Source organism: Radiomyces spectabilis (assembly GCF_025331425.1).
Source record: "Radiomyces spectabilis strain NRRL 2753 chromosome Unknown BYT42scaffold_2, whole genome shotgun sequence".
NCBI classification, from domain to species: Eukaryota; Fungi; Mucoromycota; class Mucoromycetes; order Mucorales; family Radiomycetaceae; genus Radiomyces; species Radiomyces spectabilis.
Window position 1 is genome coordinate 575,335 of NW_026251927.1, and position 11,095 is coordinate 586,429.

General features: G+C 43.2%; 5 protein-coding genes across 5 annotated transcripts; 3 read left to right on the forward strand and 2 right to left on the reverse strand.

Annotated features, from left to right (window-relative positions):
• The first annotated feature begins 69 nt into the window (after nucleotides 1-69).
• Nucleotides 70-1,177, forward strand: BYT42DRAFT_178216 (uncharacterized protein). The gene has a single exon (XM_051562400.1). The coding sequence runs from the start codon at nucleotides 391-393 to the stop codon at nucleotides 1,000-1,002; it is 612 nt and encodes a 203-aa protein (XP_051426940.1). The 5' UTR covers nucleotides 70-390; the 3' UTR covers nucleotides 1,003-1,177.
• Nucleotides 1,178-1,460: 283 nt separating this feature from the next.
• BYT42DRAFT_178205 (t-SNARE) lies at nucleotides 1,461-2,915 on the forward strand. The gene is made up of 3 exons (XM_051562399.1): nucleotides 1,461-1,602; nucleotides 1,665-1,769; nucleotides 1,919-2,915. The coding sequence occupies exons 2-3, from the start codon at nucleotides 1,724-1,726 to the stop codon at nucleotides 2,860-2,862; spliced, it is 990 nt and encodes a 329-aa protein (XP_051426941.1). The 5' UTR covers nucleotides 1,461-1,602; nucleotides 1,665-1,723; the 3' UTR covers nucleotides 2,863-2,915.
• A 2,204-nt stretch (nucleotides 2,916-5,119) lies between these two features.
• BYT42DRAFT_178364 (taurine catabolism dioxygenase) lies at nucleotides 5,120-6,799 on the forward strand. Its single transcript, XM_051562402.1, has 5 exons — nucleotides 5,120-5,332; nucleotides 5,417-5,835; nucleotides 5,897-5,972; nucleotides 6,048-6,259; nucleotides 6,349-6,799. The coding sequence occupies exons 1-5, from the start codon at nucleotides 5,236-5,238 to the stop codon at nucleotides 6,697-6,699; spliced, it is 1,155 nt and encodes a 384-aa protein (XP_051426942.1). The 5' UTR covers nucleotides 5,120-5,235; the 3' UTR covers nucleotides 6,700-6,799.
• Nucleotides 6,800-8,767: 1,968 nt separating this feature from the next.
• On the reverse strand, nucleotides 8,768-10,256 carry BYT42DRAFT_555231 (uncharacterized protein). The gene is made up of 6 exons (XM_051566641.1): nucleotides 10,183-10,256; nucleotides 10,013-10,101; nucleotides 9,830-9,937; nucleotides 9,611-9,759; nucleotides 9,384-9,543; nucleotides 8,768-9,323 (listed from the first exon to the last, which is right to left on the reverse strand). The coding sequence occupies exons 1-6, from the start codon at nucleotides 10,187-10,189 to the stop codon at nucleotides 9,069-9,071; spliced, it is 768 nt and encodes a 255-aa protein (XP_051426943.1). The 5' UTR covers nucleotides 10,190-10,256; the 3' UTR covers nucleotides 8,768-9,068.
• A 219-nt stretch (nucleotides 10,257-10,475) lies between these two features.
• On the reverse strand, nucleotides 10,476-11,065 carry BYT42DRAFT_555232 (uncharacterized protein). The gene is made up of 2 exons (XM_051566642.1): nucleotides 10,928-11,065; nucleotides 10,476-10,850 (listed from the first exon to the last, which is right to left on the reverse strand). Exons 1-2 carry the CDS (start codon nucleotides 11,016-11,018, stop codon nucleotides 10,729-10,731), a joined length of 213 nt encoding a protein of 70 aa, XP_051426944.1. The 5' UTR covers nucleotides 11,019-11,065; the 3' UTR covers nucleotides 10,476-10,728.
• Between the last annotated feature and the right edge of the window lie 30 nt (nucleotides 11,066-11,095).

Genomic DNA, 11,095 nt, shown 5'->3' on the forward strand with positions numbered 1-11,095 from the left:
GCAACAACCTGAACCAGTTTATAGAAAAACCAGAAGCCGTATCCGGAACTCTGTCGAATACCTTGATCCGCTGGTCAACAGCCCTGTCACCCGCGATGATTGCTTCATTCCGGATTTGCACTTCGTTGTGAATCAGCAGAGGCTTTTCAAATTGATACCGATCCCGACATTTACCCGCAAATATATTACGATCACGGAGCCAATCTTGCGACAAATGTTGAGGTCCATCGGCGAAATCACCAGAGGAACGGCCGACTGTTTTGAATACGCTTTCGATTTGTCGAAGGTTCGGGGGGGACGGTAAGTTTGCAAACGGGTTGCTGCTCTCTGTTGCTGAGTGATTCACTGGTTATCGTCGTCTTTAGTGGCACCAATTTTGCTGACATAGTCATGACCGATGGCTACGGCTGTAGTGTGTCCTTCTTCCGGGCGAAGGGATCGGCACAGGTGTTGGCTGATCTGGAAGCAGCCGATTTCGCCGATTGGGAACGTCCCTACCTTCGCATATGGGGCGCAGATCCCGGAGTGACGGACGTGTTTGTTGCTTCGGATGGCGGTGAGTTTCTTCCCAACGAAGAAAACGCCCTTCAACGTTCTCGGCCGCATGAGGTACGACAATTTTCCACGGTCGAGTTCTACACAAAGGCGCAATACAAGCATTCGACGATCTGCGTGCAGAACTGGAAAATGCGTTCCCAGGTGTTGGACGTGGAGCAGAACATTGTTACCTCGAAAGCCATAAACTTACGTTCAGCTCGCTTATTTATTACCGGTATGCTTGCAAGCATGGAGCGTCTTCTCACCTTTTACGACCAAAGGTTCACCAAGCTCCGGTTCCGACGTTTTGTAAAGAACCAACAAACATTAAGTGAACTCGCCAACGTGTTCATCACTGGCGGACAAAAATACGATCAGATCACTGCAGAGCAAAAATCGCGTCAAATAGCGGAACACCAACGACGATCGCAGTCTTCTTCAATGGAAAATGTCCAAACCGAGTAAGCCGCGCAGTAAACTTTTAAATCAAATGGCCAATATTGATTAAGAATTTGCGTACTAGAAAATGGCGAAAAAAGCCTATAACGAATGATTGGAAACTTCCTGTTGTTGGACTCGGAAATGCTGCGTTCCCTGTGACCATGAAAGGCAAGATCAGCGGTTTGTCTGGGAAGTTGTCGAAAGTCCTCAAAAGAGCAGAACTTGAAGGCCGTTTGGTGCTGATTAAAGTCGACGAATATAACACCTCAAAGGTATGGGTAGGAGAAAATATTATTATGTGATGTTATGCTAAATTGCTCTCTTTAGGTCTGTTCTTTCTGTGCGCAAAAAGCGGTGAAGAACGTGAGAAGTCGTCAAATCAACACAGAACTCCACAAGGTTCTCCAATGCGACCATTGCAAGAAGTTCTGGGACCGAGATGTCAATGCCGCCAGGAACATGCGTTCGATTGTGTTGGAAGAGATTGCAGGACGCGGAAGACCGGCAATTTTCGCTCGTTCCGAAAGCGACCAGGAGGACGAGGAGTGAACTTTTTCTTTTCGGGCGCCTAGATCATATAACATCTTTGGCGAACCCAACCCCGAATTCGGGTCATATACACAGGTGAGCCAAAAATAACCACAATTCAAACTGCGCAATCCAGTTTACTAAATTTGGACTTCAAGTTGTGTAGTTGTGTAGACCTACCAATGAGAAATCTGGGCCCGCTCTTTTTTTTGAGCGGATGGTCCTTTTGATTATCCCCTCGAGACAGACAAGTTCGTTTTTGGGTAAACTCCTACTATCTCCTTCTTTTTTATTTTTTTACTTTTTTACGTCTATTTTGTTTCCCTTTTTGTTCAACGTGCGAGTTTCATCCACCTTACTTCTTCTTAAAATATAATGAATCGTGATCGACTTGCCGAACTCTCGGGAAAAGGAGGCTCAGATGGAATGAATCCGTCTCATCAACCGGGCAAATACGAGATGCGACCGTTGCTATCCACGCAAACGGACGTTACCTCCACAGAAGGATTTTTGAACGAGATTTCACAGATTCAGGAGAACATTCGCAGCATCAACGACAATGTGCAACGCATTCAAACGTATCAGTCGGCTATGCTTCAGACCGCAGACGCGTCGGAGCTCCAACGCCATCGAGTGGCTGTGGACGAGTTGACCGAGGATACACAGCGCACCATGGCCCATGTGAAGCAAAAACTCAAGGAAATTCAACCCACATCGAAGCATACCGATTTGGCGATTCACAAGAACCAGTTTGCTAGTGTGACTAAATCATTCATGGATGCTATTGAACGCCACCGACAAGTGTCCCTGGATTTTCAACGTGCCGAATCCCGCCAAATGGAACGACAGATCAAAATCGCCAACCCTCAAGCAACTCCACAAGAAATCGAGACAGCTATTGCCCAAGCCGAACAAGGCCGTCCCGCCGTATTTGCACAACAACTCATGCAGTCCATGAACAACGAACAACGTCGTTACCAGGCACAGGAAACCCTGGATGCCGTGCAGGAACGTCACGAAGACATCAAGCGATTGGCCAAGAGTATCCAAGAGTTGTCCGAAATGTTTAACGAAATGCAATATTTACTGGAAAATCAAGCCCACGTTCTTGACACCATTGAAGCGAGCTCTTATGATGTCGTGAACCATCTCGAACAAGGCAACCAGCACGTTTCCAACGCCATTAAATCCGCCAAAGCCACACGAAGAAAGAAATGGATCTGTTTCTCTATTTTCGCAGTCATTATTATCATTGTCGTTATCGTCGTGGCTGTTGAAGTGGCCCCCAAGAGCGGTGGCGGCGGTGGCGGTGGCAATGGCCAGCAGCAACAAGGCGAACAAGATCAACAACAGTAGTTTCCTGACCTCAATGTTACACCCCTATATTGATAATCCCCATCGTCATTCAATCCATCCTAGAATAAAATACGACGTTTTCTATTACCATCCCCTCAATGCATTGTCATCTTTTTTCTTTCACAAGAAGAGTGAGAGCCATTTCGGGGAGTCCTTCAAAATAATATGCCAACGCAAAATATCCCAAGCATTTCTGTAACAAACACCAAGTTAAGAATATGTAGGGCCGATCTGGTTATTGCAGTTTTTATATTGTTTTTGCGTCATTTCTCTTTTTTTCTGATTTGGGAAGCCATTTGTTCGAGGGCACAAAGTGATGCACGTTCCCAGCCCGCAAATCTATACTATATCCTTATTGGCTGCACAACATGAGGATGGGACTCTGATCTTTTGTTGAATCTCAGCAAAATGGGCTCCAGGACATTTTCTGTGCCACTTGTTGCTCCTCTCCAACCTTGACTTCCCGCATTTGGCCAATCGAAAGAAAAAAAAATTCTGCACTTTCAAACCTTGAGGATCATATCATCATGCCATCATAACGAAGCGTATGCTCATCATATAGATATATCATAGCTGTAAGAACAGGTCCACTCACTTAATGGGGAATAAACTTTGCAGTCACTGTAACGTCCGGAGCTTTGCTTAAGAGGCTGATGGAGGACAAGCCCTCGATTGAAATGATGTTAAGGTGTTTAAAAAAAAAAGGAATGTCTGTGCGCAACTCGCAATACTTCTGCACATTGAAGCATACTTAAACAGTAAAAACAGGACGTTGAAGAATGAGTGACAGAGTACTTTATCCCGATCTGTGATTTAACGATAGAAAGCTGGCAGTGGGTATGCTTGCACCACTGTGCGAGTGTCACCCCTGGCTATCATAGGAGTCGGCTCATGTGTGCAAAGGACTGACACAATGCCAACCAATGCGGACATAGTTGCAGACGGGGTTCCTGCGCGATGATGCTGTCATTGTACATAAACCTCAGCAGATGACAAAGCTGCTATCTATTGCATTGCGATTGTAAAATACGAAGAGTTGGAGCACGTGCTGTTTTGTGGTTTGAATAAATACGTCCTTCTGATGACATTCCGGCTATAATGTGCTTGATATCCTTTTGGTGGGATGATAATTAGCTATGTTTGATGATAGTTTCTGTGGAGTTTTTGTGATAAAAGAGAAAAAACGACTAGCAAAGAAAGAAAACATGGAATGACGATGGACAGCATCCAAAGCACCTCTATTTTGGTGCAAGATAGCTACTTCCAAGAGAGTGACCTTGTTTTTTTTTGACTATTTAGGCTGTGCTGTGCATGTTTGAGCAAACTGAGAAATTTTAGGGTCGGCTGGGGACATTCGGAGATTCCCCAAATGGAAGATCGCATCCTGTGCTTGAATTTGGCAGCCACGATACCCAATAATGAGGGCTCATCCAATTTGTGTATTGGGCAGCGCCTATTTCCATGACAAATGAAATAGGTCCTCTAGCACGTTTCAAAGAAACAAGGGAAAAACTTGTTCAATCCGATCAATGAACAAAAAGTAGCTACAGTAGCAGTAGAAAAAAATTAAGAAGTGGGAGAATGTGTAACCGAAGCTCGCCAAGTAAACTAAACTATGGGGAAAGTATGGATGATCGAAAAATAATAGAGTCTAGTTACCAAATACAATAGAGGATATGTACGAGGGGATACAAAGGGAGGGGGGGAAATAGGCATTTGGAACTAGGTGTTTTCCAGAGATAAACAAAAAGGCATAGAGGGAATGTGTGTGTATGGAGAGTAGCCAAAAGATAATCACAGTACGACGGAGAGGATACGTTTTTACTGTGCACAAGGGACTGACAGCGAGTGAAAAATAGGTTTGCTTACTCATATTCAATTTAAAGTTTGGTTATTTCCCTGCACCAAATTATGTTATGTGAAGAAGGACGGGACCCAATGGACATTGGTTATGAAGAAAGAAAAAACACCGGGTATTATATGAAGTACTGGTTTGGGCATAGTAAGAAAATACTGCCTTTGAAAAAAATTATAGGTGAGGGTGAGGTCAGGAACACTGTCTTTTCAGTGTTTTTTTCTGTTTCATACTTTCACAAGAAAAAAGAGTCACAAGACTGAAAAAAAAGGAGAACCGTAATGGGAAAACATTGAGCGTATACCTGTCATAGAAAGTATATCGTTCCGCTCATTGGCCGAAACTTCAATAAGGTAGCACAAAGATACGTGCATGAAAATGAATATAACAAAAAGATCAAGACGGGTCCAACTCCGAACACCAAAGTTATAAAAGGGACAAGCCTCATCCCCCGAGTTCCCAGTTCTTCTTCAGCAACTTCACTGTTCTAAACTCCAATCTAATCCATTCCAACCAACATGACTTTTACTATCGAACCCATCGTTCCCTCTCCCGAACAAAGCGGTGTTGATTTCGGCTGCATGATCCACGATTTGGACTTGGCCAAGATCACAGGTACCCTTTAAGCTGTCAATAAGCCTTGCTGCGTAGACCCTAGGTTTGCTAATGATTTTTTTTGTTGGGCATTTGACATATTAGATGAGGAATTCAAGAAGCTTGAAGAAGCCGTTTACACTTACCAGGTGGTCGTTGTCCGTGGTCAGAGCCATGTCACTCCCGAAGTTCAATTCAGCTTAGTTCAGCGTTTCGAACCTCAGGTCGATACCTATGGTCACGGTGCTCAGCATCGTGCCAGCGAATCCATCATTGCTCGCGATTTGTCTCCCTTCCCTACCGTTCCCCAGGTTCAGTTGTTGGGTCACGGCACTGTGAAGAACTACCACGGTATCGAAGAACGCAAGTTGACCCACCCCAGCCACCGCAGTTTCCATCACACCACCCTCACCCCCGAGCAAGAAGCCGAAGGCAAGACCCGCTTCTACCGCTGGCACATGGATGCTGCTTTGTACAAGCTCAACCCTCCCAGAATCACCACCTTGTTCGGTTTCAAGAACCCCGTAAGTCATTATCTTTTCTTTTCAAGCCGCACATTTGTCCTAACGACTTGGTTGTTTACAGGAACCCAGACGTCAGACTTTGCTCTACGATGATGGTAGCAACCAGACTCTTGATGTTCAGTTGGGTACCACCGCATGTAAGTTGATATTGGAAAACCGCCGGGATCGCATGAAAACAGGGAAAAACTGATAGTATGTGACCCATCGCTTAGTTATCTCTGGTCAAAGAGCCTTTGAACTTTTGCCCCCTGACTTGAAGGACTTGGCTTTCCGCACCAAGGTGAAATACGCTGCTCATCCCTACTTGTGGATGTCCAAGGCCAAATCTCGATCCACTGGTTTGGGCATTGTCACTGAAGGCAAGGAAATGAAGCCTGAAGAATTACCCCCTGTCGAAGAACAGGCTATCAAGATCTACCCCATGGTAAGAAAAATGAAGCTATTTATTTGTTTAGCAAAAAAAAAAAAAAAAAAAAAAAGCATATACTGATATGGATATCGGTCATTTTTTAGTTGTGGAAGAACCCTGTTACCAACAAGATCCACTTGCAAGTCCACCCCTCGGCTATTGAGGACCTTATCATTGACGGCAAGCCCCTCGGTGATTTGGAGAAGGCTCGTGAATTGGTGTACAAGATGCAGCGTCCTGCTATCAACCCCGAGAACGTGTACGCTCACGACTGGGAGGATGGTGACTTTGTGATCTTCCATAACCGTGGTGTCCTCCACTCTGTTGTCGGCTCTCTTAAGGATACTGATACCCGTATCTTCCATCAGTCCCACTTGGCTTGTCCCGCCGATCCTGTTCCCGTTACTGAAGAAGATTTCGCTCCCTACCGTGTGGCCGCCACCGCTTCCGCTTAAGAAAAACGACCACCTGGTGTGTTCGTCTTCTTTTGTTTCTTCTGTATAATAGTTTGAGCTTCTTCCCCTTGATTTTTTTTTTCGTCGTCCCTCACAATCTTGCAAATAATAAATCGTTGATACTGAATGTAAAATCCGAAAAAAGATAAGCGTGATTGTACTCTCGGTTTTTTTGATCAAATGATATCTTTGGTGCAACCATGTCAGACACCTTTTGGTATCACTACGGTCAGCTTGTCTGCCAAAGCACCCCAGGTAATTCGTCGTTGAACAAACAGCGCGTACCACGTTGTCAAGGCGATAAACCAAAGAATGCAACCGCCCAGCGACAGATAAAGGTCTATTATTATTTTAATCTTTTAGATCGCTTGATCACTGACATTCCTTTTTTGTTCAGCCTGCTTTATTTTGAAAAGATACTTGCATTTCCTTAGTTCTTTGGGCATGGTCGGGCGTCGTGTGGCAGGAAACAGGTAAATGAAGTTCATCAGCCATAAGAATGGAAGAAAGGCCAAGCCTCCGTAAAACAACTTTTTGCTGATGGATACAATTTCTTGCGAGCTCATCTTGTCTAATTTCGGCATGATGACATTGAAAAGTGAAATGGTAAACGGGAAGAACTGAATTTACGGAAATTTTCAGATTTGTCGCAAAAGAAAGTAGGCTCCGTGTGAATGTGGAATCTTTTTTTTTCCCTGTGCAACATTCGATTGACAACTATAGTCTCAGTGCTTCCTCTTGACTGCGTACAATAATACGTTTGTGCAAGTATAATTGAGTATAAAGAAGCCATGCGTTTTGACTTTGTACAAAAGGCAAGGAGTTATTTGAGGAAACTTTTATTATACAGTTTAATTTGAAAAATTCCGGATAAAAAAATTTACAATTCAAATTATAAAAAGAGACGAAGTAATGTAGTTAAGTTAAAGTTAATCAAATAAGAGATAAAACCAAAGGACAAAGATTTACAAAAAAGAAAGATGGATGCATTAGACAAGCCAAGTGTACTTCTTTATGTTTACTTACAAAACTGCTGTCACCACACTGTGAGAGCCGCCACCGCACACCGCCAAGGCATGGACTTATTTCAAAGTTTTAAGCTAACAAGCACACACAACAAGTAAGTGATTCGACATAACATTCAAAGCGTAAAGAAGGCATTTGAGCACAATGCATTACCTTTCAAAAAAAAGTTTCTTTGTTGACCACACAAGAAAAAAACGTTTTCGGCGCGCAAGCTATATGTAGAGGTTCAGTCGTTTTGATATCACAGCGGTGGTCATCCTGACTATACGTACAGTGCAGTTGGGTTTGAGCAAATGTTGATGAAAATGAGCAATAAAAAAATGTATGGCGCGATGGATGGCTTGCGAAGAAAAGCAAAAAGAAATAGATGTGCGATGAAGTGGAAATAAAATGGATGGAAGATGCGTCGTTTTTCATAGACATGAAAGAGGCGATCCCTCGACTGTAGCTAACCGTTATTGTCCAATAATGAAGCAGGCGAAAAAGACGCCATGTGTCTTTTCTCATCGCTTCACGTCATATTTATCCTTTGATAAGAGAGGGTGGACTCATCGCATGAAATAGCTGCATGAAGTAGGTCTCAGATAATGCTAGAGAGAGATCTTTATTCTCAAGTGTTCTTGTGTTGGCTGATGGGATACACAGGTGCACATAACTTTGGTACAGACGTGATGCATGGCTCGTTAAACTATATTTCAACTCATATTATACACTTTATTGAAAATAGAAGTCACCCTCATTAAGGTGGGCTCTTCTTTTTGATGAAGAAAGTCGTCAGTTTCAGCGCATTTTTCCCTCCAGGATTACGCAGGTATTCTACAAGGCCAAGGTAATATGACGAGATCCCCCACACTCCCCGCCAATAAAGGACCAAGTCATGGTTTTTGCTTCCTTGCAATTTATTTTATTACTATTTCTTCATTTCCCGAGAAAAATGAACTGAAAAAGATGCAAAGACATTGGGGAAGTCAACAAATTTATTGGGACTACAAAAATTTTTGCCAGGGCACTGTACAGGTGTTTTCCTGATGAGGTGAGAGAGCTGGAAACTACGGATCTACAACCATGGTGTCACAGGGAATCGAATCTTATAAGTACACTTTCTCGGCTTTCCCATCCACTCTACACCGTAATTCCTTTGCATTATTTTTAACTCAAAACAACTGTGCACCATCGCACAACGCTCCCATTCATATTTAGCCATCCATAAGATGCCCTGAATTATACCATCACGTACACTGGTCCATGTAATTTTCCCATTTTGCATTGCAGTATATTGAACTTTTTGCACTATTTCTTGTTTTTTCCTTTTTTTTTCCTCCTATGTATACAGCAAAAGATGATTAAGAATCGGTAGACTTGATGTGGTTTTCGTCAATGGTTTGATAGCAATGGCCCTCGTTCGTCAGATACTCTATTGCCTCTCTCACTTGCCCTTCTGTACACACGCTTTGCAATTTTTGAATGATTTCTTCGACGTGGGCACCTTCGTCATTGTCGCGATATTCCTTCAGTGTTTCCAATACACGGTTATGGACTTGATTACCGGAAGCAACCGCAGATGACTGTGAATAATCGGCCCTCTGCATGTGGGAATCCTATTGAACCCTTAGCATCCATGCGGTCTTTCCTTTTCCAATCTCCATCGACAGACTTACCCGAGATCCTTTTGTCAAATTGACGTGCGTATAGACGGCATCCAGGAAATGATAACTGATCTCATTGAAATCGGTAATCGGTCGAATAAGGAAAGCAACGACACTCGTCTTGTGATTGAAACTATTGATGCGTCCAGCCACTCGAACGTATGTGTCAGGACTATATTTTTCCAACATTCCATATCAGTATAAAATAGTCAAATCGAGTGCTACTAATACGGGCTTACATCAGTTCACGGCGCTTTTGAGCCTCGCTGGCTGTTTCGTTTTGTTCGACCCATCGTCTGACTTCTATAGCTCCAGTACCGTCTTCCATGGTGTAAGAGATGTTGGTCGCAAGTTCAGTAACATTACGAAGTACGGCCACAAAAGTGATCTTGACACAAACGCCATCATGTGTGAGTCAATCTGGCATTCCTTTTTTTTTAGCCGGTCATTTCAAGTACCTGAGTTGTGTCGACACCATCGATCTGGAAGCTGCCATCCGCAGTCTCGGTTACATTAGCAAGTTGTTTCAAGGTAACAGGACGGATAGTTTGATCACTGGCCGGTTTCTGTTGGTAAGGAAAAAAAACCGCAAATATTAGTAACAAGCTTCAACTAGTCACAGTGTATTGGTGGCATTTTACTCTTGCTGGCTGTCTATTGCCGTCAGACGAATCGTTGCTAAAGAATCCGCCACCGGTTTGTGTTTGTGAGCCGCTAGAATTGAAATAGGCTAACGCAGGTAATTCAGATAGGCCATTCATTAGTCATTTTGCTTTGGACTCTGCAAGAATCTTGATAACAAAAGACTTACAGTTCATGAGGGGCAATGGTGAGTTTACGCGTGAAAGAATGTAAAGAAAAAAAGAGAGCGCGTTTGAATTTTTCGCGCTGCGCGTTTTCCGGGTGAAAAGAAACCAACGTCATGGCGGAGCCACAAAATTAAATAACACTTCCACCCATGAGCACCACCACAGCTTACTTTGACAGCTGGGATGGTTCGCAAAGCAAAGCACACAAGCCAGTACGCTAACTCATGGACATGAAATCTTTCTTTTCTGGATATATACAAAGTATAGAAATAAAGTAAATAGTAGATGGATCGCAATTTTTTTTCCTGTAAGATTGGCAGCCACTCTTTTCCTCCACATATTCTTCATAGATCGACATGAGCATTATCGTATATATCACTTTCAGGGTATGTGATGTTTATTTATCTATTCAGAACATCATGGGATGAATAAAACTATGCCTTTGAAAGACGAATTGGCTCGTTTCGGGCACGCAAGATCTAGAAGTATTGTTTCCTGCAGGGAGCGAGCGGGAGACTAGAGAGTATGTACATATAAACACGGGAACACTAAGAAGAGCTGGTCGGAGGAGACGATTCTTTTGAGAGTTTGCGCAAACGTTCCATATCTTCTTCCTCTTGCTTCATTTCCTTCAATTTGGCTTTGGCTTCCGATGCAGCCAACATTTGATCTACAAACGCATGTCGTTCGTTAATTCGATGGTGTGAAGTAGGCGCTTTTACCAAGGCTACACAGATTAAAACTTACAGTAGTTACTCTTGATGAGTAAAACTTCCATACCAGCACCCATGGCGAATCCTAGGCCAAAAATCTTGCCATAGAATGTTGTTAAACTCATCGTTGTAAAGCAACAGTAAAATTGAAAAGATTCACGCAAAATTTACACAACCCCGAATAAATACATATATAAAAAAG